The sequence below is a fragment of the Ixodes scapularis genome, unplaced genomic scaffold, assembly GCF_016920785.2.
Source record: "Ixodes scapularis isolate PalLabHiFi unplaced genomic scaffold, ASM1692078v2 PGA_scaffold12__126_contigs__length_90152505, whole genome shotgun sequence".
Lineage (NCBI taxonomy): Eukaryota > Metazoa > Arthropoda > Arachnida > Ixodida > Ixodidae > Ixodes > Ixodes scapularis.
This window is the reverse complement of record NW_024609838.1, coordinates 15219384-15238667: the sequence shown is the minus strand read 5'-3', so window position 1 is coordinate 15238667 and position 19284 is coordinate 15219384. Positions and strand designations below refer to the sequence as shown.

Here is a 19284-nt window from a genome sequence, read left to right as displayed (position 1 = left end):
ATCGAGCACGAGCTCCTATACCGCGCACGAACCCATCAAGAATAGAAGGAGTTTGTCTTCCAGCTTGCAGCCGATGGCGGCCAGGTGACAAATCGATTCCGTCGTGGCCGCTTCCAATCGCGGGTTGGATCTCGCGCGGAACGTTACCCCGGAGCATGTACAGGTGCTTTATCGGTAACTCGGGGTGGATCTATATAAGGGTGCTGTTTATCGAAATAAGAGATCGGTCGGGCGCCAACCGATCGGCTGCTCGTCGGGATTCTGAGGATGTGCCGTGGGTTTCTTGACCCGAGAGCTCTCTGGCCGCCGCCATTTTGCGACTCGAGCGACCCCTATCAGCCAGAAATTTCTGTCACCCACCTGAGGTATGGAAACCCGGTTTCCTGAAAGATTTTACTTTATTTACCTGTTCAGGATGCTTACCCTTTTTGTCTTACCTTGCACTGTGAGAATCAGGGAATACCAGGGTTCGTAGCCTGCTCGGTCTTCTCAGGAAACGAACGAAGAGAGCGAACGTCAAACAGCCCCCGATGCGGGCCCTTCGACGTTCTTCGAGGAATATTTTCGTTGAGATAATCTCCCAAAAGCTTTCTTGGCTATGTTCCTGGTTTTCGCGAAAAATAGCTGATAGGGTTCGGGGTATGGGGACGGAATAGATACGTTCGTTCACTTGCTTTGGCGCTGTACAAAACCACAGCTGTCTTCAGAACATGACCCAAAACAAGCCGGATTCCGTTCGATCGTCGTATATTGGATATGCTGTGCTATTTTAGACCTTTCTCAAATCCTGTTCGGTAACGTGGCACCGTGGGGTACGTACAATATATGTTGTTCGGCTGATGAAACTCGTTGAATTTCATATTTTTGAGGGGGATACCCATGCAGTTCAGCTATTTTGTGGTGTGGTCAAATATTTTAGACAGTTCAGGCCTTTGTAGATTGACACGGCTCAGTGCATTGTGCGGTAAAAAAAAATATTACATAAAATGTATTAAATATTTTAGTTACATATTTTCTCTGGCGCACGGACTCTCAAAATATATCCCCACCGAAAAACAAAAAAAAAAAACAAAAAACAGTATGAACTGGAGTATGGAACAGAAAATCTTACTGGATTTCTTGCTCGAAGCATGAAATCTAGTATGCAGACAATTGTCTGCAAACCGGATTTCAGGTTTTCTTTTGAAACTTTTTTCTCGAATTTCGCTTTATTTTAAAAGTTATAGGCGAGTTAAAATTACAAAAACAAGCAAAAAATAACCTCCTTCATGACGCCCTTGGTTGCTTGAGTGGCCGTGAACTAGAGGAGGGCTAGTGAGCTCCGCGAGCGGTCACGGCTGCCGCACGCTGTGTCGACGGCTTGAGAGGGCGCCACTGAAACATGTTCTGGATAGGCTGTAGGAAGTGGGCAGCCAGGGCGGCTCGCATTGCATTTGCTGCACGATCAAACACTAATTCGGCATGACACTTCATTGGCCAGAAATGTCAGCAAACACGGGGTAAAAATCAGTTCAGAACGGGAGCCACTTCGCGCCATACCGCCAAAAGGTCAAAGCGCAAGCCAAAGCTGCTCGCCGGAGGCCTTGGTAATGGTCGGAACCGGTCGGATCTTCCAGTCCATTCGACCGCAGCGCCGCCGCGTACATCCGGTACCTTTCTACGCTCGCCGCTCGTTGGTGCCTGATCCCACTATACCTTTCTATATGCACCGCCTTGTCCACTGCTTGGTGGCGGGTATGTCGACGGGTCATTTTTTGTTTCCGTACTTTCTAAACTACATTTGTTTCTTTTTTGATGTAAAATAGTGAACAAAATTATTTTGATAAATAATTAAACCGGTTCGCGCCCCCTATATTTTGTATTTCGACTAAAAAGAAGCCTTTAGCCGCTCTGACCAGTAGTAAGCCCAGGACCAAAGACGTCACATATCGCGCGCTTCCGGTATCGCGGGTCGCCCCCGTACGTGGAGGAGGTTTCCGAGTCGCCCGGTTAAAATATGACGCACTGATATTTAGTTAATCTCTCCTTGCCCGCTGGCTTGCCCGAACTCCAAGAAACGTGAAAACCGCCAAAAAAAAAAAAAAAAAAAAAGACGCTTGAATATGATTGCAGGGCCCCTTTAAGGCGAAAGCTGCCATCAAGCGACCGGCTCTGCGTCGTCAGCACCACCGCGTGTCTCCCAACCACTCGGCGGACCAGGCGTGTTACCTGATGGCAGGTGTTTATGGTTGTCTGTATCGCGTTGGTATATGTACGGTCTTGGAGAGGAAAACCCAGGATCCAACAAGAGGGTGTGCAAGGGATAGAGTGTCTGTCTAGCTGTATGGAGATAAGCGAGTAAACTGACCGCTGGTACAGGGAGTGGGAGAGGAGCAGCAGCTCCGATTTCTCGGGAGCAGCTTCGAGGCCTGAGCGGGAGAGAAGTCTAGGCCAGCTCGTCGGTAGCCCATTCGTCGAATAGGCCAATTTGTCATAGGGCAACCCGTCGAAGAAAAACTCGTCGAAGAGGCCAACTGGTCGACGCTTTTTCAAGGCCAAAATGTATAATTATTTCCTGAACTTTTAAGGTAAATACTGCCCTATAGTAATACGTAAAATCGCCGCAAGTTATCTTCTTGTCGAAGATAACTTGTTTTACGGTGCAGTGGGGGACGGTCACTAGGTCCACGCTTTCACGCCGCTTCACGGCGACAGTCCGCGGCTGCTCATTGCAAAAATGTTAACCCACCAGGCTCACCCGTTCACGCCGCTTCGCGGTGACAGTCTGCAGCGGTTCATTACAAAAAACAAAGACAAAAAAAAAGAAGGAAATGAACAAAATGACGATTTGAGATGACACATTACTCGACTCGACTCGAGGTTCTGTCCTGTCTTCGCCCTCTTGCGATGAGATGGGTTTGAGATTTTTCAAGGGTAGCTGTTTTGCCAGGTTTCGGAATAAGAGAGATAATGGATGAAGTCGATTCAGTCGGGAGGGTACCAGCTTCCCAATGAGAAGTAATTTGGGAAAGGAGAAATTCTTTGTCAGAGTCGGGGAGATTTTTGAGCATAGAGTAGGTGATGTGATCCGCGCCCGGGGCTTGTCCCGGCTTTATCCTGGGCCAGAGCGAGGTCCAGTTTGGGGTGTGTAGAGGGTTGATCTAGACCTGAATTGGGAGGGCCTGAGCGCTCGGGGTAGAGGGAAGCGAGCGGAGGAGGTATCTTCAGTCCGGTGACGTGTTCTAATAGAGAGTCGAGACTATGCAGGGGGCAGGTGGGAGTTCTTGAAACGTTCGCTTCTACGAAGTTTTTTTTTTTTTTTTTTCTCTCTCTCTCTCTATCTGGTTTGTTATTTTTTTTAATTTTTATCATTTTTTCTGGGCTTTTGAAAGTAGGATTTCACGATGTCAGTACTGGACGTTCTGCGTGCAGTCCGAACGAGTAAGCAAAAACTGTTGCCCGTTCAGCACTTTGTTTCTCAGTACTACAGTCGCTGATAGAATAGACATGCTCCGCCTCTATTACGCGCTCGTTGCCTTCAGCCATAGCTTCAGCCAGGCTTCGGTTGCACATGCGGCGAAGTGTTATCAAAGACAGAAGGCTCTGCTCGGTTCATTGACCCATCACCGACTATAGTTAACCAAAATTTAAACAAACGAAACCGTTTTGCTGTTCACGCGAGCGCCACCTCCTACCACTTACTCCAAGTTGAAGAATAGTGGCACTGGCAAATACCAGCTAGAAAACAAGGCCTGTCCATAACGTCATCTTTGGTGGATCTCCCACCGCGTTGCGTACGTGTATCGACGTTTGGGGAAAAAGAAGACGCAGGAATTGTCTTCTATAGGCGGTAATGCTCCGGCATCCCGGCAGGGAAAGATGTAGGAACGACAACTCCTTCTTTGTTTGCACGTGGCAATATCTGTGTTTTTTCCCCGCTCAGCGAGGCCAGCAAGAACGCTAATCTTTACGAGTTTAAACGACCGGGAAGTATCGGAGCGGGGGAAAAAACAGAGGATCAGGATACGGACTTCCAACTTTTACGAGGTTCCAAGCTTAAGTAACGGCAAAAACAAAATAAAGGGGAAAAAAAAAAAGAAACGTTTCTAAGTCCCACAAGGTGCGTGAGGACGTCCAATTTCATAAATCTAGTTTATAGGTTCGGCTCGCGCGAGCCGACGTCGGCGTGTTTATGTGGCCGTTTCTTTTTTTTTTGGTTGCACAGCTTCTTTTACGTGGGTGGTAGTAGCGTGCATCAAGGACTCGAGCGGTACCGAGAAAACGTGAGGTTTGTTTATGGTGATTTTAATTGCGGAGCTAACCTGCGGTTGACGCACGAGGCGGTATAGCGGCTTGTCGGGCTCGATTTCGCGTTTTGACTAGTCGCGCCAGCTGGCGGACTTTGAGCGAACCACTACAAAGGGCTCGCGGCTTCCGTAATTTCAGTGGAAGTCTGACCCCGGGCTAGCGGTTGCACCGCACTCGCTAAATTGCTCATCTACAGCTGGGAGACACGTCGCTCCTTCAAGGTTAGAAAAACATACCCACAAACAAATTTTTTTTTTATTTGCTGACAGAAGTATTTTAGACGTGTCTTAAACGTATTGGAGGTATATCTGCATCACACATTGCATGCTTCGAACATGACCGAACTCAGTTTTTGTATGACCAATGTGACCGCGTCATACCAGTAACGCCCCAGACAGTGTTTTCAGACTGTATGATGTATTATTAGCAGCGTAACCGCGGCTTATATCACTCTAAAAAAAATGGTCGTAATAGAACTCTTATAGGTTCTTCGTCTTGTTTATATTTTGCACCCTAAAAATTTTTTTCAAGCACCTCCCCAAAAAATGTTTTCGTAAAAAAAAAAAAAAAAAAACTATAAGCGGTTCTTTTTAGCTGCTTTTTTTGTCGCGGAAGAGTTCTTGGGGCGTCGAAGAACCCCTCAAAAACAGAGCTGCCCCGCTCGCTGGCAGCGTAGCCATAACGGCCCGCCAATGCTCCATCAACTTCGTGACCAGCACGAAAGCCGTGCTGGATGAGAGCGCAGTTCGGTTTTACTGCCTTAGCGCATGAGGCAATCGATCGACGCATACCGTTCCGAGGAATAATAACGAAGCGTTCCCCCGGGCACATCGAGTGGAACTTTTTATTACGCATTTCGAGTGCAACTCTTGACGGTCGGCTCTGTTTTGTACCGCTTCGCCGACCTTCAAGCAGGCCGTAACTAGACTTGTGACAACACTGCATTCTTCTGACATTCTCACGCGTCTCTATCGTGAAGTTCCGTTGAAAATATTGGTCCCGTTATGGTTGAGACAAGAAGGCTGTTAAGATCCAAGCTGATATACTGTGGCTGATATACTTCGCCCATGCGAGTTTCGCCACTTTCCCCGGCTCAGTTGGAGGAACATCTCTTATGTAACAAAACAGTAGTGTAAAGGCTAGTTCACACATTTGCAACAGTTGCGTGCAACCGAAACGACCGATACGACCAAAACACCGCAACAACAGTGACTCATGGATTGCTACGCGAAGCTACCCCTCGTACCGCTTGCCATGCTGTGTACGGCGAACACTTGTCCCGGTGACTTTGTCGTTACGGTCGTTTCGGTTGCATGCGAACGCAACCGACGCAGATATGTGAACCAGCCTTTGAAGAGGAGGGCGTAGAGCGCCCGGCCTTCAGCACGCGCTTGATGCCTTCCACCGTGCTTTCGATGCGCGAGACGTGAAAGCGTTGTCGAAAATATACGATGCTTGCGCTGGAGGCGGGACAGCTGTGAACGACGTCGGTGGCCATCCGCTATTCCAGCAAAACGGACGTCACCTAGCGGGAAAGCACGGAGCTGAACGGAGCGGGTTCTTTCGTCATTTCTGTTTGGACGTCCCCTCAGCGTGTTGCCCAGGTCGCCCAGAACGACGCTACCGCGTGAACCAGCCATTGTGTGCGTTTATCGACTTTCATCGGCACCGCAGTGCTTCCATCGCTTCCCCGACTAGAGTCAAGCCTGGAAGCTCCCTTTGGCCAACAATTCGCACAAATTTAAAACGCAATAAAAAAAAAAAAAAAAAGAAACAAAAACAGGCTTACGATGTTTTGGAGGGGGGGGGGGAGGATATTCCTCTCCTCCCCCTTCGTACCGTGCCCTCCTCCTGTCCTGCTCCCCTCCCATTTAGCGGGAAATTTTCGCTTAATTTCCCGCTAATAAGCAAGAAAAGGGGGGGGGGGGGGGGGCAATACTTTAGACACAGCTCAGCTGCGTATAATGTTTTATCCCCGCCTCTTTCTTCCCCAGCTCCTAAAACCAGCTCACCTGCACTCTCGCTTCGGTTCATTACATACCTCACTTGACAGTTTCCGTCGCCCTCTTCTCCTCAGACTGTAGGCGCGTGCGCGTTGTCCGACATGAGACGCCCAACGGATCGTCCTCCGGCTTCAGATACTCGCCGCGCACCGCGTCTGGCCAGTGTAAACGAATCGCATGCGCTTCCCCAGAACAGCATGACTCGGCAAATCCTTGCCGGAGCGCGACGCGTTCTCTTGGCCACGTGACGTCAAGGTTCTGTTCCGACGAATCGAGGCGGCTGGGTTTGTGTCTGTTTAAAGAATCCTGAACAGCAACCCAGCGAATCTACACCCAGATGTATCAAGCCAATCAAACTAAAACTTTTTTTTTCGTAGGAGTGTGCGATGCTCTTACCAATCCAGTGGCACAGTGTCATCCTCAGCTTCAGGAATGTTAAAGAGTGCACGAGCTCTAGAGTCGTCAAAATTTGGGCCATCGAAATCAATGGAGCGCGCCAACTGAACTCGAGCGAGCGACGATGACACCGCTCTTTTGCCGCCGAAGCTCAGGCGGCGAGCACTCGGCGAACTTTCGGCTCCGCTCCAACTTCGTGTTTGATGGATCTAGAGCCCCAAGAATGTTCACCCTCGCACTGTGGAAGCTATATACGAACTCATCTCTGTTACGTCAGGGCGCGGTGGTGGCGCGTCGGGCGCACTTCCGGTCTGGGGCTGTGGGCGGAAGTCTTCATGTGAGACGTGTATTCCTGCGTTGTTTTGAGAGGAACCTGACAAAAACCTGCATTCTCGTCAAAACGCCACGACTGGGGCTGTACCAGAAGAGTCGAGAAAGGTTTGAAGATAAGTTTTCATGTGCTTGGTTCGTCCGAGAACGTGGATATGTGCCGTGAACATGAAAAAACCAGACGCTGTCGGACCACGATTGCTTAAACGGGAAGCACTTTGGGCTGCATTCACGGATACCTAGCTGTGGTCATCAGATTAATTTGTTTCGTTCCAACATGAATGCCGGAAAACCGTCAAGTTGTGCGGACAACCTGCGGCCAACACTCAGTGCGTCTTCAAGTTCGAACTGTCGTCTGTTCTTTCAAACGCTTCTGCTTGTCGTCTGCTCTTTTAGACGACCCGGCCGCTGGACCAAATGTTGGCCCGGTACTTGCGACAAGAAATGAGTGCAGGCCTCAAAAGACTTAACTTTGAAGGTTGGTAAGCAGGCTCGATGTATACAAGAAGATGTTGATTATTATTACCAGTGGCTATCACAGACTTGCTATGCCTGATTCACTTGGTCCGATTCTGCTTGCAATTTTTCATATCGACGTCGACCATCTTGGCTATACGGTTCACGTTTTTGCAGCCCGAGCGACGTCGCGACTGAAAATTGCGAGAGAAATCTCATAATGCGAATCAGGCTTTAGCGTACATTCTGCGGCGTCCACGCGGAATGAATCGCCGCATGTCACGTTATTCACGCGAAGTTTAGCGGTGTAACGAGCCTCGGTAATTTCGCTGAGGCCGCTCAAGTAGTCAGGCATTGCCAGGAAGACGTAGAATCAACATTTTGAGCGCAAAAAAAAAAAGGGCAGGGGGATTCACACCGACGCCGACAACATCGCATATCAATGGTTTGTTTATGGGCGACGGCGAGCTTCTTGTCCACACTCCATCGCGCATGCGCGGCGCGGGTGGCATCCGCTAGGGGCGCTCCGGTTTGTTTGTAAACATAAGTTGGTGTATAGATGATGAAGCTCGATTTGAAATCCCCTGTTCGCACAGCCCCCACATTTTTGTGAGCTGCATGCTGCTCGCTTTTGACCTTCCTGACTTCATGGGCCATTCGGATCTTTCTCGGCTTATCTCGCAGACGCAAAGAACGTTTGTCTTTTCATGACATAAAGCTTAAAAAAGCAAAGAAATACCGAAAGAAAGGAATATAAAAAATAGAGTGAGATTAGAAAAAAAAATAGAAAAAGAAGTAAGGTCTTCGATTACCGCTATCGTCGCGACCGCCAGCCTAATGGAAGTCGACCGTGTAAGCAAACATCGAAACTCGGGAATGCGGTCGCATTTTCTCGTTCCTCGACTGCCGCTCTCCAAGAGACATAAGATACAAATGGGTCCAACTTTATTCCCCGCAGCCAACACGCGCGCCACATAAAACAAAACAAAAAAGAAAGGTTCAAACTTGTCGGATTTTGCATTCCAACTAGTGAGCATACTGTACGTAAGCGTGACTAGATATAGCCCAAGGCTGCTGAGTAGAAACGGGCGTTTTTCTCTATCGACAGCCAATCGGGAAAGGTCTTCAATGAATAATGAAGGCGACGGACCAGTGAAGATCGCAATGATATATTTACAAAGAGTGGCTTAATGTGTACACGGTTGTTGTATATGTTCTTCGGCCTTTGTTTATTGGTTGCGGCTAAGATAGCTGGGAGATCGCTATTCCCTGCCTTGACATAAAGGAGCCATGAAATTAATTTTGGGTTAAGGATAAACGATTTGTAGGTTGGGATCTTACTAATCGCATACCGCTTAGTAGGCAAAAGAATATATATATATATATATATATATATATATATACACGCCGGGGGCCGGTCTGGAAACAACGGGCATGGTGGCGGGAGGCCGAAGGCGTGGGTATATAACTGAGAAGAAAAAAACCCTTAGTGAAAACAGCAACAACGGACGATTTAATCTTCGACGTTTCGGCCGGAGTCCGGCCTTCGTCAGGAAGGCCGGACAGCAACAACGGACGATTTAATCTTCGACGTTTCGGCCGGAGTCCGGCCTTCGTCAGGAAGGCCGGAGTCCGGCCTTCCTGACGAAGGCCGGACTCCGGCCGAAACGTCGAAGATTAAATCGTCCGTTGTTGCTGTTTTCACTAAGGGTTTTTTTCTTCTCAGTTATATATATATATATATATATATATATATATATATATATATATAGAGAGAGAGAGAGAGAGAGAGAGAGAGAGAGAGAGAGAGGGCAAAGAGTCGTCGGAAACTCACTTTTCGGTACGAAAATTTTAAAAATATAGCAGACTATAATTCGTACTATCGGGGAAAAATTAAATGCGAACAGCGGAGGGCGTGGCTCGCGGTACAGGCTGCGCCGCCTGGAAGTGAGTCTAGGGGCGAGGGTGCGTGGCCTACTTCGATGTGTTCACGCCCCTCGATTGGCGCTCCCCCAGCTTCGGCAGTGCACCTCTCAGTGCGCTGAAAGCTGTCACCGCTATCTTTGCCTGCTCAGCGAGTGCGGCGAGCTTCTTTGCACCGTACGCGCTGAGCCAGCAAAGATAGCGGTGATAGCTTTCAGCGCACTAAGAGGCGCACTGCTGAAGCTTGGGGAGCGCGGAGGGAGGGGCGTGAACACATTGAAGTAGGTCACGCACCCTCGCTCCTAGGCTCATTTCCAGGCGGCGCAGCCTGTACCGCAAGCCACGCGCTCCTCTGTTCGCATTTCATTTTTCCCCGATAGTACCTCCTTTCCTTCGAAAGCTCTCCGTCTTTTCACTGTGATACATCAACGATGTCTAAAGCACGTTAACTGACCCCAGCTCGCGCTTTGTACATGAGTACGGCGTCACTCGGACGTAAGCGCTCGGCAACCATCAATCCGTCGACAAATATTTGGATTCGAGTTTCGTGGCCAATGTGTGCCGTGACGGCGCTTATCATCAATCACAAATTACAAGTTTAACTGAGCGCTTAGAAAGCACGGTTGAAGCTTGGACTCATCGCATTTAACGAAATACTACGTCACGTCCTCGTGATACCTCATTTCGCTTTTGAGTTGAGAAGAAAAGCTAAGGAGGACGAAGTTGAGAAATCTTTTCATGCTCACTTTAGGTATCAGCTTGAACATAATGAGCAATGTCCCTGTACGTCGTCTCACCCTACGATATGTACCCGCAGTCAAAGCTATAGCGCTTCCTGATCCAATCACGAACATGTTCAAAAACCACGTGGCATATTGCTCCGACGACTTATCGGTCGGACTAGTTGGTAAGCATTTCATAGTGATATACCACGTGATTTCTAACTGGCTCGTGATTGTACCTGGCGGCCCGTACCTTTGACTGCAGTCCGCCACAAAGAGAGACGAAGTGTCATGCTCCGGCTAATGTGCAGCTTCGAAAATGTCAGCACCAGAGTCGTCCGCTTCTGCAGAAACCTCGCCCGCGCACTTCTAGGGAACTTTAGGGGAAGTTTGAGGAGTAATTCGAGGTTTATCGAAGAGGTTTAGGGAATGCGGGGGAGGTTTCATTTCACCCTTTGCCGGGCCGCCTCATATGTGCCGAACCATATTCGGGTGAATAAGGGGCCTTTTTCCAGTAACAAGCGTTGTGTCCGGGGAGCTGTCAGCGAACTACAAATACAGGACAGCCTAAAATGCTTCCGCCCGTCAGAACAGATTTACATGGTGTTGCTGCATCGATTATTATCGTTTTTTATGCCCCATACTACCGATCCGCCGGTGTCTGTCAGTTTGTCAGCGCCGGGGATATAGCCCCATACTACCAGTGCTCTAAAAAGAATTGTCAATAAAAAAGAAATACGCGCACTACGAAAATGGCGCGAAGAAAGGCTTACTGGAAAGAAAAAGAAGGTCCTTCTTATTTGCAACCGAAATCAGACACCGGGAAACCTTTAACGGTTGCACTACGTAGTTCGGGGTGCAGCGTCCCAAATTAAAATACGAATGAAAAAAAAGTGTTACGCGGGGAACGCAATTTGGGCGAAAAAGGCGGAATACTTTCTTGCCAGAAGATCCCGCCAGGATCGTGGCTGAAACTGGACCGCGGGCTTAGAGTCGCAAATTACGAATCTAGAAAACATTAGACTGGAAAGCATTCGAGAGGTGAGCCATAAAAAAGGCGCCAGCACGCACAAACAAAAATACAAATAATATTTTTTTTTTAAACGTGTAGAGACGTATGTTACAGTCGTTGATATTATATATGGTTCGACGAAACTACCTGTCCGATACGCAACGCGATCCGAGGAAATCCTCACGCGAGGATGGATGTCTTCGCCTTGGGTTTCGCACTCTGGGAAAAAAGAAAACAAAGCGAAACTCTCCCTCGCTTCTGTAACGCTCGATTGATACTCTTTGCTCTTCCACTTTAAATGCTTCGTTATATTGAGCGGCAAAGCAAATGTTGATCCAGCGCTCGCCAAGCACGCTTTGGCATTCCGATCACGATAAATTATTCTCGTATATATGAGGTGCTCAAGACTCAGATAAGGCAAGAAGGAACGTTCGCGAAGTAGACGGGAAACTAGGGGCGCTTTCGAGGCCGCGGTACGTGCGCAATGCGGATGTTCAAGTCGCTAAGCATTTTTTTTTTCCTCGCAACCCCGCGATTGTTTTATTGTTGCTGCTTCGAGGAAAGCTGACACAAGCCGCATAATACTTTACTGAACACACACAAAAAAAAATCACCGACATTTTTTTGCGAATGGTGAATGGCAAGGCTTTAGACCTAATAAAGACAGTATGCGCTGTGACGCTGAGCGTGACGTTTCACCTGCTCAAGTCATTTGCAGGGCCACAGCGCAGACCGCTGCTCGGAGCTCGTGGAGTGAAGGCCCCTTTTCAAAAGTTCGTCAAGCAACATTGGCGGGCGCCATTAGTTGGGACACAAAGCGCGTGATTGGATACGAGTCCCCGCCGAACGCTGACGTCACACTCGTGTCCAATACATGCTCAGAGCGCTTGAACAAGCAATGGCGCGGACAGGCGTGTGCGCGGACTTTTGAAAATGGTCTATTCCCACCTCTGCCCGTTTCGGTTTGGACGAGCATCGTACCGGCGGCGTCCGGTCGTTGTATCACTACTGCCTGCGCGAATGTCGTTAAAGCGATGCTGAACCGAAATTTGGAGCTCACAAAACAAGGCTGGAGCGATAGGCGGGACGCAGCAAACTCCAAAGACGTCAATCATACGACGATACCTGCAATGGTTGGCCGTATTTTTGGAAAATAAGTGCGCGATTGAAAACATGGCTGACGAGGCCGACGAGACAAGAGACGTCACGTTTCTCATTCCCTCTCCCCTTCGCTTCGTCCCCTCGAGCAGGTGAACCGAAATGAGGAGGAGAGAAGCGAGGCCGCTTCCTCTCATTCTCAACTGTTCCAGGAGGATCGTGACGTCAGAGTCCTCGCTTGATCGCACGGTTCTTTAAAAAAAAAAACACGGCCATCCGTTTCAGAGATCGATGAATGAGTGATGTTGTGGAGTTCAAAAGGCGATATCTCGAATCGACGGCCGTATTTTTAGAAAAGAGGTCAAGATTGAACGAGGCCGGCGAGGCGCGTGACGTCAAGATATCTCGTTTCCTCCTCTCTTCGCTTCGCCCCCTCAAGGCGGCGAGGCGAAGACGCGGGGCCGTTCCCTCTCCTTCTCGGCTCTTCTCGGAGAAACATGACGTAAACATATCTGTCAAATGCGCCTCCTTTTCTTGAAAAATACGGTCATCCGTTCGATATATCGTTGTATGAGTGATGTTTTGATGTTTGTAGCATCCCGTTGCACGCTTTTGCCGCCGTGCTTTGTGGAATCTAGATTTCGGTTCAGCATCAGTCTCTGTGCGAGCGGTCGTGCTCCGCTGAACATATTCCTCCTCTGCAGTGGAAATACCAGACGCTCATTGACGCTGATTAACTTCAAACTGTCTAAACACAGTTTAACACAACACAGTTACTTTCAACGAAAAAATGCCTCATGTACAGGCGAGCGGATGATATTGAACAGGGTAGTAACCTCCGAGGCTGGGGTAAAAAAATTTAAACAGTAAAAGACCCTAAAAGAATTGTCCTTCGAAGTACTATAATGCATGAAATGCATTATAGTACTTCGAACTGGGAACTGGGGATAGAATTAGTGTCTGACGTCACGTATATTTTCCCGCTAAATTTAGCGGGGAACTTAAATGGTTGTATATGTCACGTGACGTGGATTTCATCCGCTAAATTTAGCGGGAAAACTGGATAGAAGACAGTGATTTCCCCACTAAATTGAGCGGAAAATTAAGGAACGGACTGACAGACATAATTTTGGGATTGGGGGTAGCGTTAAACTGCATATCATGCTTTAAAAGGAAAGGCGGGCGGGTGACAGACAGCACCTAAGCTGAGTTTGAGACGTCCGTGTTCTCTTTCCCTCTGTCTCTTACCGATTGAACTCTCTTTACCGCCAATCCCGGGGTTTGCAATCACGTACAAATACTCCCCCACACTTTAATATATATATATATATATATATATATATATATATATATATATATATATATATATATATATATATATATATATATATATATATATATATATATATATATATATATATATATATATATATATATATATATATATGTGGTCGTAAAAGCACTTTTAAGCCGGGGTCACGCTGCTCAAACATAATGTACAAAAAACAGCCTGCAAACACGAGTCATTGCAATGTCTGTTGTTCGAAGGACTCGTACCAAGTTTTCTCCTTGAACTCATTGTCATGCGGCATTCGAAGCACGGATCTTGTGGTGACTCGCGTACAAATCTGTTTGTAGACTGATTTTTTTTCTTCGTTTTCTTGTTTTATAATGTATAAGCAGTTTGATATCGGCTTTAGGGGTTCTTCGGCTTGTCTATACTTTGCACCCTAAAAGTTAATTTAAGCACAACCTAAAAGGGTTCTCCGTGAAAAACCTTTGTTTTAAGGGGTATTCACACGAGGGAGAAATCCCGGGGATTTCTCCCCGGCACGTGCGCATCACGAGATGAAAACGCGAGGCTTTTGCACATCGCAAAGCCTGACGTTTTCGTCGTGGGGTGCGCGTGCCGGGGAGAAATCCCGGGGATTTCTCCCTCGTGTGAATCTCCTTTTTGTTTTATGCGAAAGAATGGTTTATTGACCAATTGCCTTTCTAGTTTTTTTGTTTTTTTTTTCTTAGAGCGAAGGTTTGTGATAAATTAGAGCGTTGTGCAAGTCAGTTCTGTCTGCGGCGTCGGTGAGGCGGTCTCGTGACGTGTAACTCCTCTGCGAGCTTTCGCCACAATCTTTTCCAGTAGCTCGCAGAGCTCACCACTATAAGACGGTGAGCGACTGAGCGCTCCGCTGACCGCCTCGCTTGTGTAATCCGGCCGAATCAGTTATCCGCGCTCGCTCCGCCTTTCGTTGCCACCTGAAATCGCATTAATTCTCCTTAATTCGCCACAATAAATTGTTGGCTTGCGAAGCTGATATCTGCTGCGCTTTACTAGGATGTGGTTTTTCCTCGCGTGATCCAAGAGGCTGTGTCATTTCTCGTGGAACTGGAGTTCTGCAACACAACCTATACTCGTTATCACACACACACACAATATATATATATATATATATATATATATATATATATATTTCGCACATTTTCAATGCGCTGCACGAAGTAGCTCTTGCAATATTTGGTTGTCGAAGGAAGAAACGATGTTTTTAACGCTTGAGACATGTAGGTGTCGATAAAATAACACAAAGTTCATCTGAGATTCACCTATATAGATCTTAATTCAGCACATCGAGGGTGAGATTTGTAGCGCTCCGCCAAAAGGCGGACTTTTTTTTTTATTATTATTACAGGTTTTGAGGTGAACACGAGCTTGGAATGGTCAACGCGTGCGAACCTTCTCCTCTTCCTCCATGGAACGTCCTCGCAGTCGCTTGTTGTCAACACAGCAATAGACTCTTTTCAAAACCACATCGAGCAACATGGGCGGTCGTTATTAGGCTAGGCGGCGCAAGCTACCGCCCGTTACAAAGGGTATAGCCATTACAATCCATCCATCCATCCATTGGGCACGAGTGTGTGATTGGATCCGTGTCCTCACCGAACGCTGATGTCACACTCGTGTCCAATGCGCACTCAAAGCGTGCCCAAACACTGGCCTACTTAAATCATTAACGCAGCAGCTCTCCAGGTGGCGTGCGCACTTCTGAAAAGGGTCGTCGAAATCCCATAGCGCACCGGCTGTGATGATTTGAGCTTTCTCGTTTTCGTTTTTAAGCTTTAATCTAAGAGTTTAAAACCCTTCAACACAATTTAACACCCCCCCCCCCCCCCCCCGAAAAAAAAGTGCATAAGTGTGAGTCAACATGTGTGAGAGAGAGGAACTGCATGAGCCCTTTGTAGCTGTAATATATACGAAGCAGATCGCTCTCTGACCCAGACCACGTAGTTCAAGCCCAGGATCTGTTTAGGTGGTTATCTTTAATGTGCTTAAATGCCTTGTAAACGCAACCTAAAAAAAAAAAAAAAAAAAAAAAAAAAACAAGAAGGAAAGTACATTATCTTTGGAAATACTTATTAAATGTAAACGACCTAAAGAAAATAACGCGGATGAAGGAAAGACCCGAACACAAGCGGACACTGTTGGAGTACAGACCTGTCCGACTTTCGAAGGGCATAGCAATAAATCTTAGGTGCCTGCTTTTTTTTTTTTTTTTTTTTTTTTACTTACGTTATACTTTTGTTTATATAAGATCCTTTTTTTTTTTTTTTCAAATTATTTCTGCACTATGTAGTGCAAAACGTTCGGTACGGAAGTTAGCCGTGATCTTCCCAAACAGAACAAACACGCAAAAATGGGTGGTATAATTGCCCCCGCAGGTAAAAGTAAAGTGTAATTTAACGATTTCTAAAAGTAATAAGATACCCCGCCCCGTATGACTATACCCGAAGCCAGGAGTGAAAAAAAATCCCAAAATTTCTTACGAAAGCGAGCGGTGACTTGTGGTCGGATTCGTTACCACTATCGCTCAAGACCCTGCTTTTACCGAAATCTCATTCCACTATTTAACGATTTTATGGACTGTTTGAACGTCAGTCTTTAGCTCCTGACCGCTGACATGTATCGTGGCCGGCACGCGTTCTCACGCACATCCCGATGCGGCAAGTGTAATTTTTCGCTAGCGACGTATATATACATGCCAACCTATCGCTTTCTCAAGAGGGCTTTCGCCATCGCGATGTCGTTAGCGTAGCTTGGTGAACCGGTGCTCGAATCGCGAAATCTGTCGATAGCTCGCACTCAATTCAACTGTCCGCGAACATATTCCCCGAAATAGACATGACCGGTTTCTCGTTCTTATGAAACAAAAACTCCCAGTTAACCTTGGTGTAAGACGCGCTTGCGAGAAATATTTTCTCATTTTGCATGGATGGGATGTGTAAGAGCGAAGTAACAGTTTTTTTTTCTTTTTCTTTATAAATCTTTATGAGCAGTGTTTTAAGCGTTTCTGCGTGAACCGCATGAAACCGGATCTTTCCCCCACACTCGTGAAGGTATCGTTCGAATGGCAATGAGACGCCCCATCTCGTTCACGAGCAATAAAAGTGTCAACAAGCTGAAAGACGACGAGAGTTGTAGTTCAAGTAAAACCCACACGGCCGTTTACAAACACGCCCGCGTTTGCCCACGCCAGGGGCGGTCACTGCGCGTGCGCTGAAACGAGATTTGCGTGAAGTAAAGCGTCTGCGCGTGCGCAAGAAAGTCTGAGTCGGTGTGAACGCCCCCGCCGCGAGACGTGGGTCGAGTGTGACGGCCCATGCATGCTCATCGAATCCGGTGGATCCGCGCTTTGATTCCATCGTTACCTAATGTGTATAACGATCACACTATATCTGACATCGCGGTATACAGACACGTCGGTCTATGACACGTCACCTCAAGGCGTCCGCTATCTTCCAATATACTGATCTGACAGAACGAATTTCCTCTTGCCGGATCGGTGAACCTATAGTCGCCATGGTCGTATACGTGTCACATTTGTGGGCGTTTGCAAAGATTAGAATACAAAGGGCAGATAGATTCACGAATCACTTGTTTATAAAAGTGATTAGGTCTTGGAGAAGGCAATGAACGCCCAGAATAAAGTCGAAATCGTAAACGAAGCGTATCCTGCAATCTTGTGCTAACCTCGCTTTGCGGAGCGCAAGTTCGTCTGGTTCTTGCGCAGGGGTTGCGGTGGCATCAGAACGCCGATCTCTGATTGGCTCCGATTGGAACGATAGTGGTTAGATCTCAAGGCAGCTACGTAAGAAACACTGGGCGTGGAGAGTCCGGAAAATCTTGCCATCGCTCCGCACGCCAGTCAGGTTTTGGAATTAACAATTAAGAATGCCGGAGGGCCAATCACTAGGCAAGAAGCGTGAACAGAAGTCACGTCCTGTATTACTTACGCTATCAGCGAACATAGATGAACTTGGTTATCAAACCACACTAACTTTTTTTAGGTTTACACTTCCGCACGACAAATTGCTTACTCACTGTTGCCACCCTGGAACACGGTTGCTCACTCATTGGAGGAATTCAGAAATCTCTCTCGATGTCATCGCTTTGAATCGCTGATCGGCTTCGCCATTCCTCTCGGTCAAGTTGAATTCACAGACAACTGCGGCTGGAGCTTTGGCTTACGAATCTATCATTCGGATACAAAATGAAAATTAGCGTGATTTGTTGTTGTTCTTTGAATTTTCAGTATTATGGTATTTTTGTGTTGCCTTTCTCGTGAATATTTCGTCAGTAAAAGTGGTGTATAATGTGCACCCAGTCAAGTTGGGTTAAAGGTTCTTTGTTTGAGATTCCCTTCATTGTTTCTGCAAAGCAAAGCTTTGATTTGGTTTTAATATGATGGCTAAAAGAAACTTTCAGTTTTGTAGGACTTGCCAAAAGCACGCTGTGAACAAACCCGAAGACATACCAACACGGAACTTTGTTTCTTGTCGTTCCAGGGCGGGCATTCCAGATGGCGCGCAAGGCCAAAACGTCGTTCCAGCACCTCCGGTTCCAGATCCACCTCAAGGGGTCGTCCAACGGGAGCACGTCAACTCAGCGAAGCTTCAGCGTCCGCTACGCCAGGCTCCGGTTGCGAACGATGAGCCGTCGACCGACCCTCATCCGCGTCTACCAGCTGCTCGAGCCGCAGTGCCCCACCTGCGAGCGACGACTCATCAACATCCGCAAAGTGTCCAGAAAAGGACGCCACAGAATGGACGTGGCAGAGGCGGTCCAGGCGTGGATAGACCAGCCGGGTTCCAACCACGGGCTCGACGTCGAGTGCAAGCCGGCCTGCAGGCTGGCCAGGGACGCCGCGCTGGACGTGGAGGTGGCCGAAGTCCTCAACAGGTCCCACAGGAGCTATCAGTACGGACCGCCGGGGGTCCTCCTCCAGCATCACCGGGCCATCGACTGCTCGCACGGCCCCAACAACAAGACCGACCTGTGCTGCCGCCACTCGCTCAAGGTGTCCTTCGCAGAGATCGGCTGGGATTGGGTTGCCGAGCCCAAGGAGTTTGACGCCTACATGTGCAAGGGCCGGTGCCCCAACGATAACCGCAACTTCAACAGTACGCATGCCCTGGTGCAGAGCTTGATGAGCGAGCGCGCGGACGTGCCCAGTCCATGCTGCGCACCGAAGTCCCTTAAGGGCCTCAGTCTTTTGTACCAGGAGGGCCCAAACTCGGACCTGTACACCGTGGCTACGCAGCAGGGCATGGTGGTGGAGGAGTGCGCCTGCCTCTGAGTGCGTTGCGACGTCTTCAACCAAAGATAGTTTGACTCGAGCAGACTCTTGATGAGTGCGTGTCGTGGACGTTTCCGGCCGGAATTCTCGTCGGAGACTCCCGTCGACGACGTGAAAACGTGTGCCGCTTGACGGCAATGCTCGTCCGGTCAACGTTCCTCGTTTGACAAGGCGTCACAAAGAAACACGTGTTCGCTGGGAGACGCATGGAGTGTCTCGATAGAATAGAACGTAGGAAAGAACACAACAAGGCCAAAGGAACTAGTAATAGAAAAAAAACGAAAGAACTAAACGACCATTCTTCTACAGAGTTCTAAGGTCGTTCTGGTTGCGCAGTGACCGTCATCTAGATTGTGCTGCCATCTAGAAGTCAGCTCAGTTTCCAAAAGATAACTCCACGCAGGCACAATCATCCTGCATTCTTAGGAAAT

General features: G+C 48.0%; 1 protein-coding gene across 1 annotated transcript in view; it reads left to right on the top strand.

Moving 5' to 3' along the window:
• LOC8034996 (bone morphogenetic protein 4) overlaps positions 1-19064 on the top strand; it is a 60426-nt gene extending 41362 nt beyond the window's left edge. The window contains exon 2 of the mRNA XM_040499319.2: positions 18063-19064. Coding sequence (XP_040355253.1) covers positions 18063-18853 — 791 coding nt within the window. The 3' untranslated portion in view covers positions 18854-19064. The remainder of the gene's footprint in view (positions 1-18062) is intronic.
• Positions 19065-19284: the final 220 nt, after the last annotated feature.